General features: G+C 44.2%; 6 protein-coding genes across 7 annotated transcripts; 2 read left to right on the top strand and 4 right to left on the bottom strand.

The window, feature by feature from the left end:
* Window positions 1–1358: 1358 nt before the first annotated feature.
* On the bottom strand, window positions 1359–2301 carry LOC127767066 (17.9 kDa class I heat shock protein). The gene has a single exon (XM_052292281.1). It carries the CDS (start codon window positions 2100–2102, stop codon window positions 1617–1619), a length of 486 nt encoding a protein of 161 aa, XP_052148241.1. The 5' UTR covers window positions 2103–2301; the 3' UTR covers window positions 1359–1616.
* A 398-nt stretch (window positions 2302–2699) lies between these two features.
* LOC127767065 (cytosolic enolase 3) lies at window positions 2700–7467 on the top strand. The gene is made up of 11 exons (XM_052292280.1): window positions 2700–3365; window positions 3729–3800; window positions 3897–4013; window positions 4262–4342; window positions 4654–4730; window positions 4836–4939; window positions 5668–5766; window positions 5857–5942; window positions 6011–6097; window positions 6675–6872; window positions 7051–7467. The coding sequence occupies exons 1-11, from the start codon at window positions 2931–2933 to the stop codon at window positions 7129–7131; spliced, it is 1437 nt and encodes a 478-aa protein (XP_052148240.1). The 5' UTR covers window positions 2700–2930; the 3' UTR covers window positions 7132–7467.
* Window positions 7468–8175: 708 nt separating this feature from the next.
* LOC127764983 (LIM domain-containing protein WLIM2a-like) lies at window positions 8176–10100 on the bottom strand. The gene is made up of 5 exons (XM_052289764.1): window positions 9736–10100; window positions 9216–9315; window positions 9063–9100; window positions 8858–8947; window positions 8176–8584 (listed from the first exon to the last, which is right to left on the bottom strand). The coding sequence occupies exons 1-5, from the start codon at window positions 9865–9867 to the stop codon at window positions 8354–8356; spliced, it is 591 nt and encodes a 196-aa protein (XP_052145724.1). The 5' UTR covers window positions 9868–10100; the 3' UTR covers window positions 8176–8353.
* Window positions 10101–12289: 2189 nt separating this feature from the next.
* On the bottom strand, window positions 12290–17232 carry LOC127767541 (OVARIAN TUMOR DOMAIN-containing deubiquitinating enzyme 3). 2 transcript variants are annotated; one of them, XM_052292909.1, is made up of 9 exons: window positions 17103–17232; window positions 16872–17010; window positions 16695–16785; window positions 16554–16617; window positions 15111–15216; window positions 14981–15035; window positions 13617–13670; window positions 12653–12824; window positions 12290–12563 (listed from the first exon to the last, which is right to left on the bottom strand). In XM_052292909.1, exons 1-8 carry the CDS (start codon window positions 17128–17130, stop codon window positions 12687–12689), a joined length of 675 nt encoding a protein of 224 aa, XP_052148869.1. In that variant the 5' UTR covers window positions 17131–17232; the 3' UTR covers window positions 12290–12563; window positions 12653–12686. The 2 variants fall into 2 exon arrangements, with proteins under 2 accessions (XP_052148869.1, XP_052148870.1); XM_052292910.1 differs by having other exon boundaries at window positions 16872–17199.
* A 297-nt stretch (window positions 17233–17529) lies between these two features.
* LOC127767543 (uncharacterized) lies at window positions 17530–18704 on the top strand. The gene is made up of 4 exons (XM_052292911.1): window positions 17530–17859; window positions 17960–18052; window positions 18160–18300; window positions 18427–18704. The coding sequence occupies exons 1-4, from the start codon at window positions 17647–17649 to the stop codon at window positions 18466–18468; spliced, it is 489 nt and encodes a 162-aa protein (XP_052148871.1). The 5' UTR covers window positions 17530–17646; the 3' UTR covers window positions 18469–18704.
* On the bottom strand, window positions 18666–19555 carry LOC127767544 (uncharacterized). The gene has a single exon (XM_052292912.1). It carries the CDS (start codon window positions 19310–19312, stop codon window positions 18917–18919), a length of 396 nt encoding a protein of 131 aa, XP_052148872.1. The 5' UTR covers window positions 19313–19555; the 3' UTR covers window positions 18666–18916.
* Window positions 19556–20897: the final 1342 nt, after the last annotated feature.

The raw sequence follows: 20897 nt of genomic DNA, 5'->3' as shown, positions 1-20897 counted from the left end.
AATCCCAAACGAAGTCATAGTTCAAATCAGATATATCTCCATCGAAATCCTCAACTTCGTCCCAATTGATGATGGGTAGATTTAGATCAAAACCGGCCATTACGTACGTTGAACCATGGGAGGGAAGAAGAGAGATGGAAGAAATGTGTGGTGCATTGCCCATATTTATAGGAGAAAATTTTGCTGGCAAATAGCGGCGCCAAGTGAAAATTTTCTATTCATTTCTTATCGCTGATGGCGCCATCCAAATTTTCGATCAAGCATGCATGCATGAGGCTTTCCAAATTTTTGAATCAAAACAATCCATACATGGCGTTATGCCAGGCGAGCAAAGCGCGCTAGCAAAAATGCATCTGCATGCATGTTGGCTATTCACGCGGAAAGTGCAGGTCGAGCGCACGCTGCATGGTGGTTAATGCTAGCGTATCTACCGCGCAACTACCTAAACGTCGCTCTTCGAACAGAGAGAATTAAATCAGCGTAACTGATATTTAAACGGTTTTATTTCGAACAGAGAGAATTAAATCAGCGTAACTGATATTTAAACGGTTTTATTGGTCTTTGCAACTACAACAGCCACGCCCTATAATAAGGAACGGAGGGAGTAATATTCTAAAGTCACTGCAAGCTACAATAATCTTAGATAGATACAGAAAAAGTCCAACCCAAACCTAGCCTCTAGCTCGAGAGAAAGACTCAGAGAACGAATACGGGAGCCCAGAAAACGAATATAGGACCCGAGAGGAAGAATGTAAAACCCTAGAAGACGAATATAGGACTCGAGAGGAGGAGTATGAAACCCTAGAAGATGAATATGGGATCCCAGAGAACGAATATGTAACCCTAGAAGATGAATATGGAATCCTAGAGGACGAATATAGGACTCGAGAGGAGGAATCCGAGGACGAATATGGGAGTCCAGAGAACAAATATAGGCCCCGAGAGGATAAATATGGCACTTTAGAGGAAGACTCAGAGGACGAACATGTGACTTTAGAGGAAGACTCAGAGGACGAATATGGGAACCCGGAGGAAGATTCCGTCTTAAAAAAGGGGGTTTTGATTGAGCATCGAGGAACAAAAGAATTTAGTCTAAAAAGAGCATTTACTAAAGAAAAACTATTTTTAAATCATTGAAAAAAACAGAATTCTATATATTGCTAAAGAAAAACTCTTCAATCATTGAAAACATATAAAAAACTTTAGGTTTTCGGCAACGAGCATTGGCGGCTAGAGGGGTTAAATCCGCCAGTGAGAGTTACGAAATTCGAAAGGTGCTTGTATGGTTTCTAATCTTGTCAGGTAGTAATACCCAAACTCAATCAAATTAAAGCACAGAATGCATCACACAGATCACGTATTAACAGATTATAGTATTCATCACTTAACTAGTAGCAAAAGACCGGTACAGACGCTGATCGGCTGATGAACGGCGCACTGGAACAACACACTGACCCAGGGACACGACGCGACACACGACTGTTCAAGACAGACACGGACACACACTGGACTCAACCGGACCCGATTTTATTTGCTCCTTCACGACAGACAAACCAGGCCAAAGCGAAAACCCCGCCGTGCTCCTCTCCGTCGCGCACGCGGCACGCCGGCGATGCCTAGCCGGAGATCTGGATGGACTTGACGTCGGGCTTCTTGGCCTCCTCCTTGGGAACCGTGACGGTGAGCACGCCGTTCTCCATGGACGCCTTGATCTGCTCCGGCTTGGCGTTGTCGGGGAGGCGGAACCTGCGGAGGAACTTGCCGCTGCTGCGCTCCACGCGGTGCCACTGGTCCGTCTTCTCCTCCTGCTCCTTGTTGCGCTCGCCGCTGATCTGCAGGATGTTGCCGTCCTCCACCTCCACCTTGACCTCCTCCTTCTTCAGCCCCGGCACGTCCGCCTTGAACACGTGCGCCTCGGGCGTCTCCTTCCAGTCGATCCGCGCGCCGGCGAAGGCCGCGGTCTCGGAGGAGGCGCCGCGCGGGAAGGACGGGAAGATGCTGCCGCTGCTGCTGCCGCCGGAGCCGAAGGGGAAGCCGTCGAAGGGGTCCCAGAGGTCGAGGGAGAAGGGGTCGAACACGTTGCTGCGGCGGATCAGCGACATCGTCGGTTGGATTTGGCGCTTACGACTAGTGTAGTTTCGCGAATTGGAAGCGGATTTTTGGAAGCTTGGTCTTTCGATCGCTGGCTTCTTTTCTCGCTTTGCTTGGATATCTGTCGAGGAGGGGATGGCGTTCTTATATGCGGCGGGGGAATGATAAGGATTGAGAGGAAAGCAGCTTCTCGATAGTTCTCTTCTATTCCTGGATAGACTCGAAAATGCTGGACTTGGTTCTGGGCTCGGTAGATTACGAACGGAACAGTTCAGGTTACCAGCACGACCCGAATCGTCCAGAACAAACTCGAGGGAAAGGATGCTCTGACTTAACTGCTGTGACTGATATGTGGGCCATAGTAAAATGGGGCCCACATATCAGTGACTCAACTGCATGTGCAGTTAATTCTCTGCTTCCAAACTCGAGATATCCAGCAACTTCCAGTCCAAAATTGGAGTGCTTGATCCGATTTTTTTCCTTGAAGACAATGGGAAGGAAATGACCACCGGGCTGGGCTTCTCCTAGTCAATGGCCCATAGACACAGTGTGTACTCAGCCCATGGTACAAGCTTACACAAATGGGCTCCGGCCCATCGTGAAACTGGCCCACGCCTACCCAAACGCACGCACTGGTCCGAGGACTCTCGACTTCTCGTCTCGAGCCTCCCCTTCCTCGAGTTCGGCCAATGTCCACGGCCTAGCGATCCCGGCAGCTGGAGGCGACGAGCCGACGAGCAGAGGCAGAGGGCGCGGGAGGAGAGAGCCAGAGAGAGGGGGGAAGCGTGGCGAGAGGAGGAGCAGCGCGGGACGACGCCGCCACCGCCGCAGCCTCAGCCATGTCGGTGCAGGAGTACCTGGAGAAGCACCTGCTGTCGCGCAAGATCGAGGAGGCCGTGAACGCGGCGGTCCGCGCCAAGGCCCCCGACCCGGTGCTCTTCATCTCCAACCACATGCGCCGGGCGGCGCCGGCCGTGATCACGAGCGTGCGGGCGCGCCAGATCCTCGACGGCCGCGGGGAGCCCGCCGTGGAGGTCAGCCTCCACACCAACAAGGCCGTGCACCGCGCCTCCGCGGCCGCCGCGGACGCCCCCGAGGGCGCCGCCGCCGACGCCGTCAGGGACGCCGAGAAGCGGAAGCTGCTCGCCAGGGCGGTCGCCGATGCGGTGCGGGTGATCAACGACAAGGTGTCGGAGGCGCTTGTGGGAATGGATCCGCAGCAGCAGTCGCAGATCGACCAGGCCATCATGGACTTGGACAAGGCGCATCACAAGGTAAATCCCTAAAACCCCAATCGATATCTCTTCTCACTCTATGGAATTAACCTGATCCTACATTGCTGAGCTCTATTTGATGAGAGTTATAATGAGAGATTATTCAAGGGTTGTGCTTTACCACAAACAGTCGATCGATCTGTATAATCAGCCACATGACAGTTATTAACATTGGTTTGTTCCATGTAGATTTAATGATGAAAATAATTGATGTGTTGTTTTCTATAATTTTTTTTAATGTCTACTCCTCTTTACTACCATCTCACTTTACTGTCAAGCCTAACTTTGTAGCAGCCAGCTCAGTACAGCTTCTATCGCTTGTAATTGTCCTGCTTTAATAACTATTGACACTGCATCATGTAGGCTGAGATTGGAGTGAATTCTATGTTGGCTGTATCAATTGCAGCTTGTAAAGCAGGTGCTGCTGAAAAAGAGGTAATAGTTCTGTATAAAATCACCACGGTTCTGGGTTAAAAGAAGGTGTTGGATATGGCAATGCATTCTTATAGTTGGTTGCTTATTTCTGTGCAGGTTCCATTGTACAAGCATATAGCAGAACTTGTTGGGAAAAGCGCTACGACACTTCCCATCCCTGCAATTACAGTCATTAATGGAGGAACACATGCTGGAAACAGTCTCCCTATTCAAGTATTCTCACTAAACCTGTAGAATTACCTTTCTTAGCCAACATTTCTCTGCAAATTACTGGATCACTCTTTTCTGCAGATTCCATTAAGAAATCTGCAAAGTTTAAATTTGTTATTCCCATGTTTCTTTCATTGTTTGAAGTTTTCTTTTTCTCTTGGAACATGTTAAGATAGTCCAGGTAGATCAACATCTTGCTATGTTGTCATATATTTTTTTTGAGACCTGCAAGTAAAGTTGCTTCTTTATAGGAAATTATGATCCTTCCTGTTGGTGCCAAAAACTTTGAAGAAGCAATGCAGATGGGTTCTGAGACATATCATCATCTGAAGGTACTATCACTAGACTACTATAACTTGCATGCTGGGCCTACCTTCCCATGGCATGCATCTGCTCCACTCTGATATGTTGACCAACCTGTTATTCAAATAGTTTAAGATTCTGTCCACAAAACTTAACTGGCATTGTATTCTGCTTTTGATGCCCTTTTCAGCTTTCTGTCCACTCTGATTAGTGTTAATTTGTTTGGGTGGATTCCTCCTTAGATAAATTTATTCTTTCAGATGTTCCAAAATTTTGTTTTTATAGTGTGAAGAGAAGCTTACTATCTTCGTGAATAGCTTCTTACCAATTGATTTGATAGGATATCATCTTGGAGAAATATGGTTCAAACAGCTGCAACATAGGTGATGATGGTGGATTTGCTCCAAATATTTCCAGGCAAGTAAGGAATCGTCTGTACCTTTTTGTGGTTCTATTATTGTTTCCCTTTTGGTCACCTGCATATTGATATCAATGTGCCGTATCTGTTGGGTCAATGTTCAGCATAACCGAAAGCTTGGATCTTGTCATTGAGGCAATAAATAGAGCTGGATATAATGGAAGGATCAAGCTAGCAATTGATGTCGCCGCTACTGATTTTTGCATGGGTAAGGATAGAAAGAGTGATTTCTTGGGTATTGGTTGTGTGATTGTTTAATATGCAGTTCCCTTGATCAAATAAAGAATCATGTGAATGATATCTGATTGATCGAATACAAGCTCTCTGCTGATCTCTCATGCATTAAAGAAAGAATTCCTTATTATTTGAGAAAATCCATGACTCTGTTGATAACTCATTTTTCATTATTTCCATGTTTTTCAGCTTATGTACCTATGGCATTTCTGTTCACTCTTCTTGTGTCATCTCTTGATTTTACTCCCTCTATCCCAGAATATAGAGAGTTTTAGAGTTGGGCACGGTTATTAAGAAAGTAGGTAAAATTGAATAGGAAGGGGTTGTGATTGGTTGAGAAGTGGAGATAGGTGGGAAAAGTGAATAGTGGAGGGTTGTGATTGGTTGGGAAGGGAATGTTGGTGGAGAAGTTGTTATATTTTGGAACAAATCCTAAGTGGTAAAAATTGTTATATTTTGAGACGGAGGGAGTACTATTTTTCATGGCCACCTAGTATTCATTCTTCTTTGTGTCATCAGTGGAATTATGCCATTCAGTATTGCTGGTCAGCCATCAACCTAATGGCTTATATTAACCGTACAACTTTGAACCATAGAAGCAGAGAACTTGAACAGCAATTAGAATGTGTTGTATGCTATGGTTAGTTTGTTTTGATATATCGATGACCTAAATTTCTGGCTATATTCATGCATTTTGTGCAGGAAATAAGTATGACATGGAGTTCAAGTTTGCAGAGAAATCAGGGCAGGGCTTCAAAACTGCAGATGATTTGATTGAGATTTATAGCCAGCTTTGTTCAGGTATCACATGTCTGGATTAAAATCTTTTTGTTACATCTTTTGATTTCATTCACGAGGCTTATATTTCCCCTTTTCTTTATTATACGCTAGAGTACCCACTTGTCTCAATCGAACAGCCCTTTGATAAAGATGACTGGGAGCATTCGAAGAAGTTTACCACCCTAGAGCTGTGCCAGGTGGCTAATATGTTCTTTTGAGCTTTTATTCTTCTTGTTCAGTATCTCATGACATAACATTTGTTCAGGTTGTAGGTGATGACTTATTGATGTCAGATCCCGAACGCATTAAGCGGGCAGTAAATGAGTATACCTGCAATGCTCTTGTTCTCAAGGTGAAGTATAAGTTATACTTCTATTTTTAATGCACCGAAACTGATTAGAGCTACTTTGTGCAACATCTTACTCGTATTATTGGAACTATCCAAGATTAATACCATCTGAAAGAAAGATTTGGAATTAATATTACTATATTAATAGTTGTTGTCATCTTTGTGCCGGGACGCTCAGTGCTCCCTTTGAATCTTATTTAAGTGACACTGCCATTCCAGTGTTGATTATAGTTCAAGTTTTGTGTCATATGAGTTGATTTCTAAGGCATTTACAAACAATGCAATGAAAACCAATCGTTAATAGGCTAGCATACAAATAGTCAATTCACACGTTTGGCATTTAGTACTTGAATAGGCATTTACATAAATTAATATGATAATAATTCAAGATTAACTATCCACTGGAGGAATTTACTTTTAAACTTTTAGCATGTTGTAGACATAGAGGTGCAAACGATATTTGCATGCAAATGAAGTATGAAGTATTTATTTTCTGGAATCTTCCTTGATCGCTGATTTCTCTCTCAACCTCAAAGGTCATTTAGTATATACCTGAATTGTGCTTGTGTATGATATGCAGGCTAATCAAGTAGGCACTGTCACGGAAGCCATAGAGGTTGTGAGACAGGCAAAGGATGCTCATTGGGGCGTAATGGTGTCACATAGGTCCGGGGACACTGATGATTCTTTCATTGCTGACTTGGCTGTTGGTGCTGCAGCTGGACAGATCAAAGCGGGTGCTCCTTGCCGTGGAGAATGTCTCAGTAAATACAATCAGGTTTGTTTTTTGGGTTAGTTAGATTCATGCCAGAGCAACTTTTATGGTTTTGAAATATACCATTACCATTCACATATTTGCACACCGGCATCTGCTATAGAAATTGATAAGTCATAGTACAATAGCCTTTTGTTGTCGATGGGATGGTTTCTGATTATCGTGCTCATCTTCTCTGCAGCTGCTTAGAATAGAGGAAGAACTTGGAAGTGACGGTGTTTATGCAGGGGAAAATTGGAGAACCACCGCAAGCACAAGCTGACTTACAGCGTAGGTACATGAGGTGCAGGTTCCATCTTGACCTGCCTTAATGTGCTGAGCTTTCCATGGTTGGCTTGCTCAATTGTGTTTTGTTCTGGCTCGGCAAAGAGCATGGAACAGGACAGCCAAAGAAACGGGAGGGGAACAGTTTGTATTATTGGGCATTTGGGCACCACATTTTTTTTTCCGTAGGTGTAGTGGATGAACTTGCGGAGCATTACCTATTTTAGTGATGTTTGACTGCGAATTCATTTCTTTGTGGTGAGCATGGACGTGAGTAAAATGAGTTGAGAAAGGGATTTTAAGAAATAGAGGTTTTCTCCGTTTTTTCTTCTCAGTTTACCCCATACCGTCTTGCTCTTCTTTTTTTTTTCCCCTAGTACAAGGTGAACACAATTACACGCACTTGTGCATACGCACACCCACTTTGGGTCCTGCTACCTCCTTAAGCTACTATCACACATTTCAACAAAATTGGAGGTAGCGTAAACATGATCATCGAATGCACTCACATATGCAAATTAATTGGTCCTTGAAAATAACATGGAGTTTGTTTTAAAATGCGGTTTGTCCTTTTCTTGCTTTGGAACGCTAGCAGTTAAGAGAGGTTCTTAAACTTCGTGTGTTAACGTATGGAAAAAAAAAATGAAAATCATGTCAGTAGATTTTCAGAAGTATTTCTGTATATTTATATCTTTCTTTTTACCATGCAGTCGGGGAACAAAAAGTAATACTCAAATGTGGCCAATTTTGATATTAAACAAACTAGTCTAATTTCCTGCGCAATTTTGCATGACAGCCGCCAAAATGTTAAAAAGAAAAATGGAGATAATTTTCGGGGCTAATAAACCGAATCGTGTTCTTTCGACGCTATCATGATCGTTAGTGCCGCATACCAATTTTATGAAAAATCCACCCCCACCCCCCCCCCCCCCCCCCACCCCAAAAAAAAAAAAAGAAAAGAGCAAGACGACTGAACAGATAAACACACGCTCAAAAAGCAATCAACAAAATAGAGTACGGTATATCAGTACTTGCACAACGATTTGTTTGAAAGGGACATGATATTCATGGTTCACCAATGTGATCGAGTCTAGCACAGCAGAGGACACGAAATTGATAGGTCCCGGTATCCTCAGAACTGGAACATGGCATACAAGCAGGTTGTAAAACAGAGGGCTTCCGAATTTTCGCCCTCAAGCCTCACTGGAGATATGGTACATTCAGGAGGAATCTGCAGCGGCCGGTGGTGGTGCCGGCTGTGCTTCGGCGCGCTTGACTGATGCGCATTTGATCAGATGGTTGTAGCTCCCTTTCTCCTTGAAAAGTTGGGAGAAATGGTGCTTGCAGTATAGGATACCTTCCAAAGCTGCATAATTGGATGGCGAAATGGCACAGCCACCGTGAGAACATTTGAAGCAGGACTTGTGGTAGGCCTGTCCTTCAACTGTCACCTGCAAATAAAAGCTTATCATCACAACCACTGCATGTTCCAAAGACTTGAGGAGCATAATTGAAATAAATTCTTGGTAAATAAGTACAATCAAGACAGAACCTTACAACTTGTTACAGTAGAACAATACAATTAGGCGGAATAATGTACCTAAAAGATCCCTCTGATCATTCATCCCTATTTCAACATCTAACAATGCAATTTTGGAAGAAATGACCTAACAACACTACAGTATGAAACTAAGATGAAAAGAGCAGAAATTATGGGGCATTACCTTCTCTAGAGGATACGCTGTTTTACTGCAAGTGGCACACTTCTCCTGTGTCCCTGAAAACATGCGTGCGGCTTTGCTAGGTGATCTTGTCTGAAATGAATGTTTCAGACAAAATTAGTTGAAAAGCGAGGTAGCATCACATAGAAACATAGAAGTACTTTGGAATGAAAACAGACAAGCAATGCATGCAGCCAATGGCACTCACCAGCTCAGGAGTCAACTTCTCCGATGCGGGTTTCGCGGCTGCATAAAATTGAACAAATAAGCAGGGCCAGAGCATCAGAATTCATAACACATTTTATCAACAAAATAAACAGGTTGTCAATGTTCGCAATTTTGGAATTCAATAGTAGCCTACGTGATTGGAAGCTCTTGTTGTAGCTCCCGGTCTCCTTGAACAGTTGCTCGAAATGGGGCTTGCAGTATGGCACTCCTTCAATCGAGGAGTAGTTGCCAAGCTGTAAAATCGCAAAGCGAGATAACCAGAACGATTGTCAGACTGACGCAAATCTTTGCCTGAACAAGCACGACTACTCCTAACTGATTAATCAAAAGCCGACTTTTCTCATGATCCTCTTTTACCAAGTCAGCAGATGTGAAACGGACAAAACCATGATCTCTCAAACACGAAATTCGAGCAGGAAAACCCAAGCACCAGATCCATTCACGACATCAATCCACAGATCTACTACTACTGCTTGCGACATTACAGATTGCACTATCCTACAGATCCATCTTTACTTTTCCCCCGGCCATAAAAACGTCTTTTTCCCTCTTCTGCTTTTTTTTTTTTCACCTCCAGAACAAAAGAACAGGTAGGAAGCGAAAGAAAAAAAGAAAAAGCATATATGCGCGCGATCAGGGAGGAGGGGACATACGGAGAGGGTGGACTTGCAGTGTTGGCACTTGAAGCAGGAGCGGTGGAAGACGACGCCGTCGGTGGAGAGCTGGTCCATCGGGTACACCGTCTTGGTGCACACCTTGCACTTCTGCTGCGTCCCGCTAAACATCGTAGCCTCCTCCTCTCCTCACCCTCTCTCTTCCTGCTGCGGCGGCGGAGGCGGCGCGGCGAGCTGGAAGATCTGAGCCCGATCTGATCTCCTCCCGCGCTGAAACGAGCACCCCTCGCGGCGTCCCTCCCAATGGCCGGCCGCGGTTATATAACGCGGGTGAGCAATGGGATTTTGAGGAATTTTTGGGCGTCTCAAGTCTCAACTCGCGTCGACGCCGCCTCACTTTTGCCGCGACGGAAAGGAAAAAGGAGAGAGCGGGTCAGTGAGGCCGATGGGCCCCGCGAGGTGCAGCGCTCATTAACAAAAATACGCAATTATTACTGCCATTAGTGGTGTCCCCGTGCGACTTAGCCTACGCGCACGCAGCGGCTTGCTTACAAAGCGGCCACTCGTCTCGCTGCAAGTGGGGTCCCGGAGACGAGGGGGTCCACATGGCATCGAGTCTTCTACGGCTCCGCCATTGCAGTAGAGGTGTGTCATCAATAGGCAGCAGCTGTAGCCTGTAGGACGAGGAGAGAGAGAGAAGTGCAGCAGAAGCAACGCAACGACGACTGCTAGCTGCGTCCGCATGGGGGGGGGGGGGGGGGGGGGGGAGGGGGGACGGGGCATGGGGCCCGCGTGCCAGGCTCTCAGTGGATGATGGCGTGATGAGAGATACTTTCATCGCGTAGTGGTGCGGCCCACGACGTCGGCCAGCCTTTCTCCGGCTGCCTCGTCGGACTATCCCCCTGTACCTTCTCCTCCATTGGCATTTGTTGCTTGGAATTAGAGCAGCACATTATGCCCTGCATAGCGCATTGCAGTACACCGTAGTTTTCCTTCCGTCTCATAAACAATAAATGAACTAGATGTGATGTATTCTAGTATAATAAATTTAGATAGATGTGTATCCAGATATTATGTCGGTATTTTATAGGATGGAAGGGTACTCTCTCTCCATTTTATCGAAAAAAAAAACATTGCAGAGAGAAAGGACGATTTCTTGTATTGATACGTGCACCGCCGAGTTCGATCCTCTACGTCGATGGTGAGACGCTGAATTGTGGGCCCATCACAGCAGGCGAGTAGCATTGGCACGGCAGTGGCCTGTGGCCAGCTCTAGCTTAGCTTACCAAACGGACAAGGGATCAATGCATCATTTACTCCAATGACACCTGTGTTACACCTACGGCTCGTTTTAGCAACTCTTGCTTTTAAGCGTGATTTGGGTCAGGAACGTACGATCTGCTGGTGGGCATCACCATTCGTCCACTGGATCATAACTTGGCAAGCATAGCGTGACGTTTTTTTTAATATGTTGCAACCAATTTAAAAATATAACCTTTTTCCCCAATACTTTAGCAAAGAGAATAATAGATATAATAGGAATGTAGGATTCAACAAAAGAATTACCCCATTCAAGCCTTGTTCAATTAATCCCTTCCTCAAGAGAATTGAAGGGGATTTGGAAATAATTTATTTCATATCTATTGTAGTGTGAAATTATTTTCTCTCAATCCTTTTCTCTTAGGATTAAACGAACCAAGCCTCAAAGGGGAAAAAACATTCGCTGTTGCTGTTCAACAAAACATATGGCAAGATATAGGAGTAGATGCATCGCACAGCTCATCCAACGAGAACATGATTCCGGTCAACCAGGCTTGCAACGACACAAGAATAGGATTTGAAGCATGTCCTCTCATCGTCTTTGCCCCTGGCAACCACCGAGTCCGACGAACACGCCATTATTACGATGCCCGGCACCAACCGGAAATACGGTCAACAGCTTGACGGCGTGACGCCAACCGAATCACAGGCGAACTGCGAACAGCATTAGCCTAAATGCCGAATGGCATCACTAGGATGGGGAATAACCTTAGCCTAGATGCCAAATGACCTCACTAGCCTATCACCTGGTGTCCTGCTTTATCCGTCCTAAAATATAACGACCTACTCCTTTGTCTTAAAATATATATAGTAACTTAGGAGAACAATGTACTAACCCTCTCCGGTCCAGATTAATTGTACTAGGTTGTGTCTAATTATTTGCTAGGTTGCTATTATATTCTTAGACAGAGGAAGTAATTAGCTCATGCGACATTATTAGGTTTAGTGTCATTTTAGACATGGAAGTTTTTCAGATAAGATGGAACCAATGGATTTCATACGGTAGAACGGGAAAATATACGGTGGAAACCACATATGTAGTACCATTGGTAAAAAATAGACATATTAGATTTGTCCACGTCATCGCGAGTAAAAATTTTACTTGCAGATTTACTCATGATGACGTGGACAAATCTCAGACATTTATTTTTGATCCAACGGTAGTTTTCAGTTTTCTACTATATATATGTGGTTTTCCTAGGTAGAACAGTTAGCTATATACTCCCTTCATTCCAAATTGATCTACATATTTCATAGGTACACCAAGACCAAGAAAAGCTAATAACTCTCTTATACTATATTTACTCTAGCAACAAACTCGATGTATACACCATCCCCAATATTTCTTAGCCAATAGCAAATCAAGATATTGCATGTGGGTTATAAATACTTGTGTGCATAGATGCATGCATCAATGTCCATTTACTCTAATGTACAAATAACGAATAGACTCAATAAATGAACACAAATATGTAGATCATTTAAGAATAACTTCAAAAAAACTATATTAGATCAATTTGGAATGGAGGGAGTAGCATCGAAGCTGTCTGCAGAGACGCAAGCAAAAAACTTCGTGAGATCAAAGAATAACAATGGAATGATGGAATCAAAATCAGTTGTCATAAATAGTTCAGACCTTCAGGGTACTGATAACGTTCGGTGCAACCATGTTATACTAGCAAATCATAATGATTCCTCCCACTGTATAACAGTCTTACTGGCACCTTTTTCTTCCACTGTTTTGAGTCCTTGGAGAATTCAAGTCCATACTCTGCTATAGGAATAAAACCATTTCCACGCCCATGGTACTGTTACACAAACAGGAAAGATGTAAGTCGAGCAGCTGAAATGGGGGATTGTAAAGGCTAGCTATGAAAGAAAAGCAACATAAGATTGTTTGCAAGGAAACAGACAATAGTGCAATGAGTACATCCAACTAGCAACTCCAAACTGGAGGATGGGTCAGTTATAAGCAAGAAAAATGCAAAGAGAAGCATTCAGACGTTCACTATATTTTCATTAAGTTCCATCCATCAGTTGCAAATGCATTCCTATGTTCTGTAATTTTTTTTCCTCTGAACCTAAAAAATATCTAAATTCTGAACCTCTTAGGATTCAGAGCATTACAACAAGATAACAGAAATATAGAATGAAATCCAGATGTTTGGAATCACTTTAGCAGATCATCTCACTCTCAACCATTCATCATGAAGCACAAGTAAACCTTGGCACATTGCGTATTCTAGCTGTCTTCTCGGTACTTTAACATTCCCAGATCTAATTTGCATGGTGACGGAAGGTCCTAAAATTAATTGGTCTACCAATATCTGGTGTCTATTTTTTCTCTTGCAATAAAGTCTATTAGAAACAGTACGAATTCATGGTTTGACACCCATTTTGCCTTCAACGATATGCCAACTGTCTCTTTGAAATGCTGGTTATGGTCTCATATTAATGTCCAAAACAACATTTATTTTGCAACCATCTAGAGATAGATTTAATTAGAAATACTCTCTTCTTTAAGGCACAATTCACAACATGTTTACATTTTTGGGTCACACATTCATGTATATGTGTTATCCATGTATATAGAGGTTTACCTCACGCTCTGGAATATAAATAATGATTGGCTGCCGACACAATTTAGACAAAACCTGAAACATCAATATGTCAGATGTAGAATAGATTTGTATGAAACGACCATATGTACTGATACAAAGCAAGAGATGCCCTTACACTCTACTATGAAACAGGTAGGGATGAAAACAGATCGGAAACGGACGGAAACTAGCTTTATCATATTCGTTTTCATATTTTTTTTTCGGAATCGGAATCGAAAACTCGGATACGGAAATGAAATCGGATATTATCGAATACAGATACGGAGCAAATACGAGACGGAACGAATACGGTAGCGAATATTTACCGGTATATAAAAAACCCCTCAAATTGAGGTTCTTGATAAAGGAAGAGATATCGCTTATTATTTTAGTTCAACATCTCCAACATTTATATCATCAATTTTGTATACGGTCCCACAACTGTATGTGAAAATCGATTTTCATGGCTGTTCCTTTAAGAGATCCATATGCAAATATGATTATCATTTTCTATTTCCAAGACCTTTTACTAGATGTATAACTTACTTACCAGTGTATAAATTGGAGATGTTATTTATTTTACTTCACATCTTCGAAACTTGCAATGTTTGTGTTATACTTTAAATGCTTTCAAATACAAATGTTATAAACTACAAAGTGGTAGATCCCGTTGAGCTCTACAATTTTGATATGGAACACATCTCCATCAGATGTCGTTTGAATTGTAGATCCGAGATTTTGTAAAAATTAATATGGTATATTATAATGAATATTTAGACCTTTAAATGACCTCAAATAATAAAATAGTCAATAATAAAGTTGTAGATCTCATCGAGCTCTACAATGTTGATATAAAGTTTGTCTTCATCTGATTCCGTATGAAAAAGTTATAAATATATACGTGTTTTTTCTAAAATTTGCTCAATGTCTGCGGATATCCGAAAAAAAAATCCGGATAGTTTCCGAGCGTTTTCCGATTCCGACGGATAGTACCCTTACTGTATTCGTTTTCGTTTCCGAGAAAAAATATCCGAATTCGTTTCCGAATCCGAAAATTTCTGAATAATTCCGACCGAAACTATCCGAATCCGAAAAATGGTTCGGATGGACGGAAACTATCCGAACCAGTTTCATCCCTAGAAACAGGTAAACCTACTTTTGGTAGAATCTTCAGAGCGAAACGATCAAACAATATTATATTTTTTGGCACACTTAAGATAAGGAGCGATGCATAAACATGGTGCACATACTTTTTTTAGAGTATGATACACATACTAGAAACAGGTGTTCTATATGTCTAAATGATGTATGGTTGCTGTTTATATTAATAGTGCATGCTAACTTTAGAATTATGAAAACTATACCAAGAGTTCTGACTCTCCACCCCAGAAATCAGATCGCCTTATTCTATGGCAGTAGCTGCAAAACCAGGATAGTCAGCCTCTTTATCACAGGTCATGCCATAAAAATGAATTGAGGACATAAGAATCTAACCGCCTCAATGATTCATCCACAGTAATTGCTATAACTGCCTCTTCATATTTTTGTCGTTCAGTCTCATCATCGCAGATAACTTCTTTTACTGCCATCCGTAAATCATCTAGGAAATTGAAAAAGGATATCAACACAAAAGTATATTAAAATAATATATCATCTTCAAACTTCGAACTTCAATGGAAATCTGTGCGCAAAATCTTCAGCTCATTTGGTGAAAGATGGGTAGTGTCATAAGTTTATTTGGAGAGTGAAGTTGCTCATGAAAAGTCATACTTGACAAGGCTGCTGGGTAGAGAGGATATACTGGGAATTTGCCACTTTGTAAGAGGGGATGTTGTGAGAGGGATTAAACTCGTTTGGTGCAGAGTGGCAAAAATTTAAATGCCCCCTGGATAACGGAACATTTAATTTTTTGCCACTCCAGATTTATCTTTTTGTCACGTCATAAGTCACATATGCGAAAGTGGCACATAGGGGGGTGGTATTACTGGTAAGGGAACATGGAAACTGGTAGGGAACATTTTACTGAGACAGTTTCAGCAATGACAGTTTTACTGAGACGAAACTGGTAGGAAACATGCATTCTTAAATGCAAGAATTCTGTTCTAGACATTCTTCGACCAAAACAATGACCTCTTGAGGTGCCAACAAGAAATGTCTGAACAGTGGTGGCAGCAAATTATGCCTAACTAACTTGATGTTTCAAACAGTAGCTAGGTTAATTTCCTACATAAGTTACGGTCAGAAGTTAAAACTTCTGCCATGGAACGAACAATATGGAAATCCTAAATTAATGCATGCTTTAACAAAGTTGTTTTGAAGCCAAAGATAAGAACTGCAATGCAGTCTAATTTATGCAATTGATGGACAAGTGGGCTACTCGAATCTCACAAGAATAATAGGAGCTCTCTCTTTATATGCCTTGTGTTGACAAGTTTTCCCTCCTTTTTGTAGTGGATGTTCTGTTTTCTGAATAAGCATTATTTAAGTTGTAGGAGTGCGCTGAACAAAATAAAATTTTAAAAAATGATTTATGTATCAAAAGATTACGGTAGAATCTAAGGGTGAGTTTGAGAGATAGGGGATTGAGAAGATTGGGAAGATATGCAAAACGAGATGAGCCATTAGCGCATGATTAATTGAGTATAAACTATTTTAAATTTCAAAAATGGATTAATATGATTTTTTAAAGCAACTTTCCTATAGAAAATTTTTGCAAAAAACACATCGTTTAGTAGTTTGGGAAGCGTGCACGCGGAAAACGAGGTGTTTTCTCACCCTATCTCACACAAACGAACACAGCCTAAATATACTTTCCTCAGAGCTATTGCAGTTACTTTCGTAAATGTAAATTCAAAGCTCTAGAGATAGCTCAGCTGCACAGGCTGTCTCAAACAACTGTGAATATTTATCCATGAACAAAGCATAATTGCAGGTTACCTGCATCTTGTACCTCCTCCCTTGAGGTCAATGGAATCCCCTTGTTCTTTGCCATTCCTTTCACCTACGAGGAGACACACCAAGGTTTCCTTGAGAATCCAGAGAAATTCCCAATGCGCAATTGAACAGGACAAGACGTACCAACGCCCGAAACATGCACCGGCCATCACCCGTGACCCTCTGGACCCCGTAGTGCTCCACCTTGTTCAGCGCCCCCGACCACCCGCCCCTCCTGCAATCCCCCGGACGAATCACACACAACCCTACCGCGACACAAAGATCAGCAGAGGAGGAGAAAGGGAAACCAGCCGTACGTACAGGGAGGTAGCAACCCTAGAAAAGCAGCTGAGGCCGGGCCAAACTGGAGCAGGAGCGGGCGAGGCCGCGGCCGCGGCCGCGGAGTCCTCGAGGAGCTCGAACCTCGCCTCGCCGTCACGGAGCCGCGCGAGAAGGGTGGCTGCAACATCCAGCACAAAATCAAAGCCATGCGCGCGAACTAGGATAAGCCATACCATCGAGTTGAGAAAGGCGAGCGACCGACGCGCCGACCATTGCACGGCCGCACCGCTTGCGCCATCGGAGCGCAATCTGCAGCCACCACCAGCAGATGAGCAGAGAAGCGGAGAGGAAGAATTCTGCAAGAGTGGGCGGTGTTTGCCGTCTTGTGCAGATATGCGGCCGAGGAGAGGAAACGGACGGGGGCCCAGTTATCAACGGGGACTTTGTTGTTGGGCCTTCGGCCGCATACGCGACGTTCCGGGCCTGCAAACGAACACCCGAGTACGCGCGCCGCCGCGAGATGCACCGCGCGCGCGGTCAAATTCCGTCCTCCTGGCATCTCACGCGCACGTCCACCTCTCGCTAAGCCAATCGACCCACCCACCAACCTCTACACCTCCCTGCAGATATTTATCCTCAGAAGTCACAAAAATATCTCGTCCATATCCACCCGCGGCGCGGACCACGCAGCCATCACGCCAATATAGCCCGAGCACCCGCACCACAGTCCCCTCGTCGTCCTTGGACTGCTTGAAGCTTACACGAGCGCTAGCTAACGAAGGCACAGCGCGCTTCGCGCGAAAGATCGGAAGAGATGTCGAGGCCGGCCAGGAGCGACGCGCACCTGTCCCCGGAGGGGGAGGCGGCGATGGAGGCCGAGGTGCGGGAGTACTACGACGAGGCGGCGCCCAAGCGCCACTCCAAGCCCTCCCGCAGCGAGCCCTCCGCCGTCTACACCGACGCGCTCGTCCCCGACGACTCCCACCCCGAGCTCGACAGGTTCCAGCAGCTCGAAGCCCACACCGAGGTCTCCCAGTCCCAACTCTCAACTGCACTTTCATATATGTGTCCCACGAAAGCTTAGAGTTGATCTTACGGTGTTATTACGTGGTGGTTTGCTGCTGCAGAAATTGGTGTGCGAGGGTGGCAAGGCAGGGGATGAGTTCGTGGAGACGGAGTACTACAAGGATCTCGGCTGCGTCGGCAAGCAGCACCACACGGTACGTAACGTCGCTGCCTAGTTCCCTCATGCTTCCATCCATTAATTCGAACTGATCACAGTGCACTTATGATCTTAATTTGTGTGTGCACTGTCAATATCCTGCAGACTGGAACAGGGTTCATCAAGATGGACAAGCCCTCGGCGGACGCCTCGTTTCATCTGTCTGATGACCCAGATGCATCGGAGCGCCATGCCTCCTGCAAGGGAAATCCTGCTACAAACGAGTGGATCCCATCAGCTGACACGGTAACTGTACTTGTTTAAGTTGTCCAATGCTGTATACATGCCTGTTCTTCGGCAATTATCAACAGAGTTTGGTTGAAATTCTGTTCAAGAAGCATCAGTAAGCAAGCAACCAGTTGTTGGTTTCAGGTGTATCCGGCGTCAGACAAGCCCAACAGAAGTGACAGCTGAGCAACGCGCGCTCTACATGACTACACGTACAGCCAGATGTATGCATTCCACCAGCATATAAAGAAGCCACACTTGGTTATTCACATAGGACACATGCATCTTTACTGTTCTGCAAGGAGTTTCTTGTGGTGTTAACCGTGTTGTACTCCCAAGAACTTGTGCTTCGATCACAGATTTGTGTTTGGGGGCAGCAAGTATTACAGGAAATAAAAACAGCATTATTATGTTATGGTCTAGTAGCTGGTCATTATTTTGTTAAGCAGCCACTGCCTAGCCACACTAATTTTGGATACACTGCTTATCCAAACCCTTTCCCCGCAACCAAAACAGATCGGCGAGGAAAATGATAAAAGCAACAAAAAAAAAAGTACCAAATTGGATTAGCAAATTACAGGGTGGAGTACACATCAACACTTCCAGATGTTGCTATCGCGAACACTTCGGCGGATCAGTCCCGGTGTGCAGAGGCAGCCGCGGCGTCGTGAGGCGGCTGGAGGCGGAGGCGAGCGAGCTCGGCGTCGATGCGGCCGGTGAGGATGAGGGCGAACATGCGGAGGTCGCAGAGGAAAGACCAGACGGGGTGGCCGAACGTGGCTGGCCGGTTGCCCTCCACGAAGAAGTGGCTGTACCACGCCATGCCGTAACCCAGGACGGGCGCGGCGAGGAGTGGCGCGGCGCGGCCGGAGGCGGCCGCGAGGAGCGCGCAGGCGAGCGCGGCGAGCGTGCCGAGGAAGTGCCACCGCCGGGTGCCGGGCTTGGAGTGCTGGGTCAGGTAGAACCCCCAGAACTCCTCCATGCTACCGAACCCATGGCTCGCCGCCGCCTCCTGCTCGCCCCTCCCCATCGCGTGCTGGTTGCCTGGTTTTGGTTGCGGCTTCGGAGACGTGTACGTATACCCACCCTGCCACCCACCCGCGAGAAGGCGATTTTTTTCTGTGGAAGAAAAGGCAATCCTTGATTGTTAATTCTGCTGGCGCGAGTCACGATCGGGGAGGATGGCGCAGGTCACGATCGGGGAGGATGGCGCAGATCGAAGGAGTTTGCTGGCTCACAAGAACACGCGCCCGACAACACGACGATGTCCACGAGGACCTGTGCTGGGATATTAACCCGCGATTGATTGGATTTGCAGAAGGTAGGAGTAGTGCAGTACTCCGTACTCCCAAGGATTATTCTCTTTTGAATAAGATTAAGCAAGAATAGAATGCCCTTATTAAATAAGGTTTGTTTGTGGGACGTAAACTTTTATTTCTCGAGGGGACTTCTTCTCGTTGTTTATTAAAAATTTTTAAAAGACATTGACAACTGTTAACGACCAAATTTGGTAATATCAGCATCGGGGGTGAACATGGGATCGAAGCGGAACCGAAGATAAGGGTTGTTGCGGGAACAGAGTAAGAATCGGCTGGAGTCCAGATCGGCTACGACTAGAATTGGCTAAATCTGAATCAGACTGGGTTAGGTGATACAGCCGATTCCGCCAATATGACTCGTATCCAACATTGGGTTTGAGTTGATATACTTCAAGATGATTGCCGCACGTGGATAGAGTCCTGAAAAGGTAATTGTATCTATTAATTAGGATGTTTTATGTAATTTCCTTAGAGATATGTTTAGGGCAAAAGTCTGTCGCAAAGACTTATGGTATCTTAGAGTTTGTTAGAGATAATAGTCGTGTCCGGTATGGACATATCTTATAATTCTCAGGTATAAATAGACCCCGAGCCCTATGTAATAAAAAACACACACACGTTCAATACAATTTCGGCGCATCGCTACCTTTTTACTTTAGTTTTATTTCGACGAGTTCTTACTTTCGGGTTGAGCTGCATCGGTTTTGATCTTCAACAAGAGGTAAAACTTGTTATGACGGCTTGTATTCTCGGGATTAGTGCTTCCATCTTTATGATACTCTAATATTGTTTACGTAATTCGTCGAGTTATCATATATCGTACATAATCTCTGGCAATATCGCTATCTAACCTACAATCGGCTAACATCTGTTAGTAGAGCGCAGCCGATTAGGTTAGATTTTGATGTTGATTTAGATTATATAAGATATCTACCACTCTATGAAACTTCCAGCGGCTTGATTGTCTAGATATTGTTCTTCTTTTCATACTTAATGCTGCATCAGTTGAGTTTGATCTATTAAGTCGTGCTTAGAATATCAATCTCTAGCCTGCCTTCTGGTTGCCGATTAGGGTAGTATCGGAGTTTCAGCCGATCTTATCTGATTTAACCATATTCGCTCTATATGGTTCAGTGACATGTTAAATCCGCCCTTTATGTCAAGATCTTATTGCATTTAAGTATATCAAGCTTTTGTTTGATATATTATACTTGTTTTAATATCCTGATATAGAGTAGTATCGGAGTATTAACCGATACATGCTAGATCTATATGATCGGCTATGCTATAAACATA

This window comes from Oryza glaberrima, chromosome 3 (genome assembly GCF_000147395.1).
Source record: "Oryza glaberrima chromosome 3, OglaRS2, whole genome shotgun sequence".
In the NCBI taxonomy this organism is placed as follows: Eukaryota; Viridiplantae; Streptophyta; class Magnoliopsida; order Poales; family Poaceae; genus Oryza; species Oryza glaberrima.
This window is presented reverse-complemented; position numbering and strand designations above follow the sequence as displayed.

What these genes read in the sequence shown, in the direction of transcription:
- LOC127767541 (XM_052292910.1), bottom strand. Translation starts at nt 17,068, where the DNA reads ATGGTATGGCTTATCCTAGTTCGCGCGCATGGCTTTGATTTTGTGCTG. An exon ending in TCTAGGGTTGCTACCTCCCT is followed by an intron (nt 16,786 to 16,871) that starts GTACGTACGGCT and finishes GGGGGATTGCAG; the next exon opens with GAGGGGCGGGTGGTCGGGGG. An exon ending in GTGGATGAATCATTGAGGCG is followed by an intron (nt 15,036 to 15,110) that starts GTTAGATTCTTA and finishes CTGGTTTTGCAG; the next exon opens with CTACTGCCATAGAATAAGGC.
- LOC127767544 (XM_052292912.1), bottom strand. Translation starts at nt 19,312, where the DNA reads ATGGGGAGGGGCGAGCAGGAGGCGGCGGCGAGCCATGGGTTCGGTAGC.
- LOC127767065 (XM_052292280.1), top strand. Translation starts at nt 2,931, where the DNA reads ATGTCGGTGCAGGAGTACCTGGAGAAGCACCTGCTGTCGCGCAAGATC. An exon ending in TGGACAAGGCGCATCACAAG is followed by an intron (nt 3,366 to 3,728) that starts GTAAATCCCTAA and finishes TGCATCATGTAG; the next exon opens with GCTGAGATTGGAGTGAATTC. An exon ending in CAGGTGCTGCTGAAAAAGAG is followed by an intron (nt 3,801 to 3,896) that starts GTAATAGTTCTG and finishes ATTTCTGTGCAG; the next exon opens with GTTCCATTGTACAAGCATAT.
- LOC127764983 (XM_052289764.1), bottom strand. Translation starts at nt 9,867, where the DNA reads ATGTTTAGCGGGACGCAGCAGAAGTGCAAGGTGTGCACCAAGACGGTG. An exon ending in CAACAAGAGCTTCCAATCAC is followed by an intron (nt 9,101 to 9,215) that starts GTAGGCTACTAT and finishes AATTTTATGCAG; the next exon opens with CCGCGAAACCCGCATCGGAG. An exon ending in AGAAGTTGACTCCTGAGCTG is followed by an intron (nt 8,948 to 9,062) that starts GTGAGTGCCATT and finishes CATTCATTTCAG; the next exon opens with ACAAGATCACCTAGCAAAGC.
- LOC127767066 (XM_052292281.1), bottom strand. Translation starts at nt 2,102, where the DNA reads ATGTCGCTGATCCGCCGCAGCAACGTGTTCGACCCCTTCTCCCTCGAC.
- LOC127767543 (XM_052292911.1), top strand. Translation starts at nt 17,647, where the DNA reads ATGTCGAGGCCGGCCAGGAGCGACGCGCACCTGTCCCCGGAGGGGGAG. An exon ending in AGCTCGAAGCCCACACCGAG is followed by an intron (nt 17,860 to 17,959) that starts GTCTCCCAGTCC and finishes TTGCTGCTGCAG; the next exon opens with AAATTGGTGTGCGAGGGTGG. An exon ending in GGATCCCATCAGCTGACACG is followed by an intron (nt 18,301 to 18,426) that starts GTAACTGTACTT and finishes TGTTGGTTTCAG; the next exon opens with GTGTATCCGGCGTCAGACAA.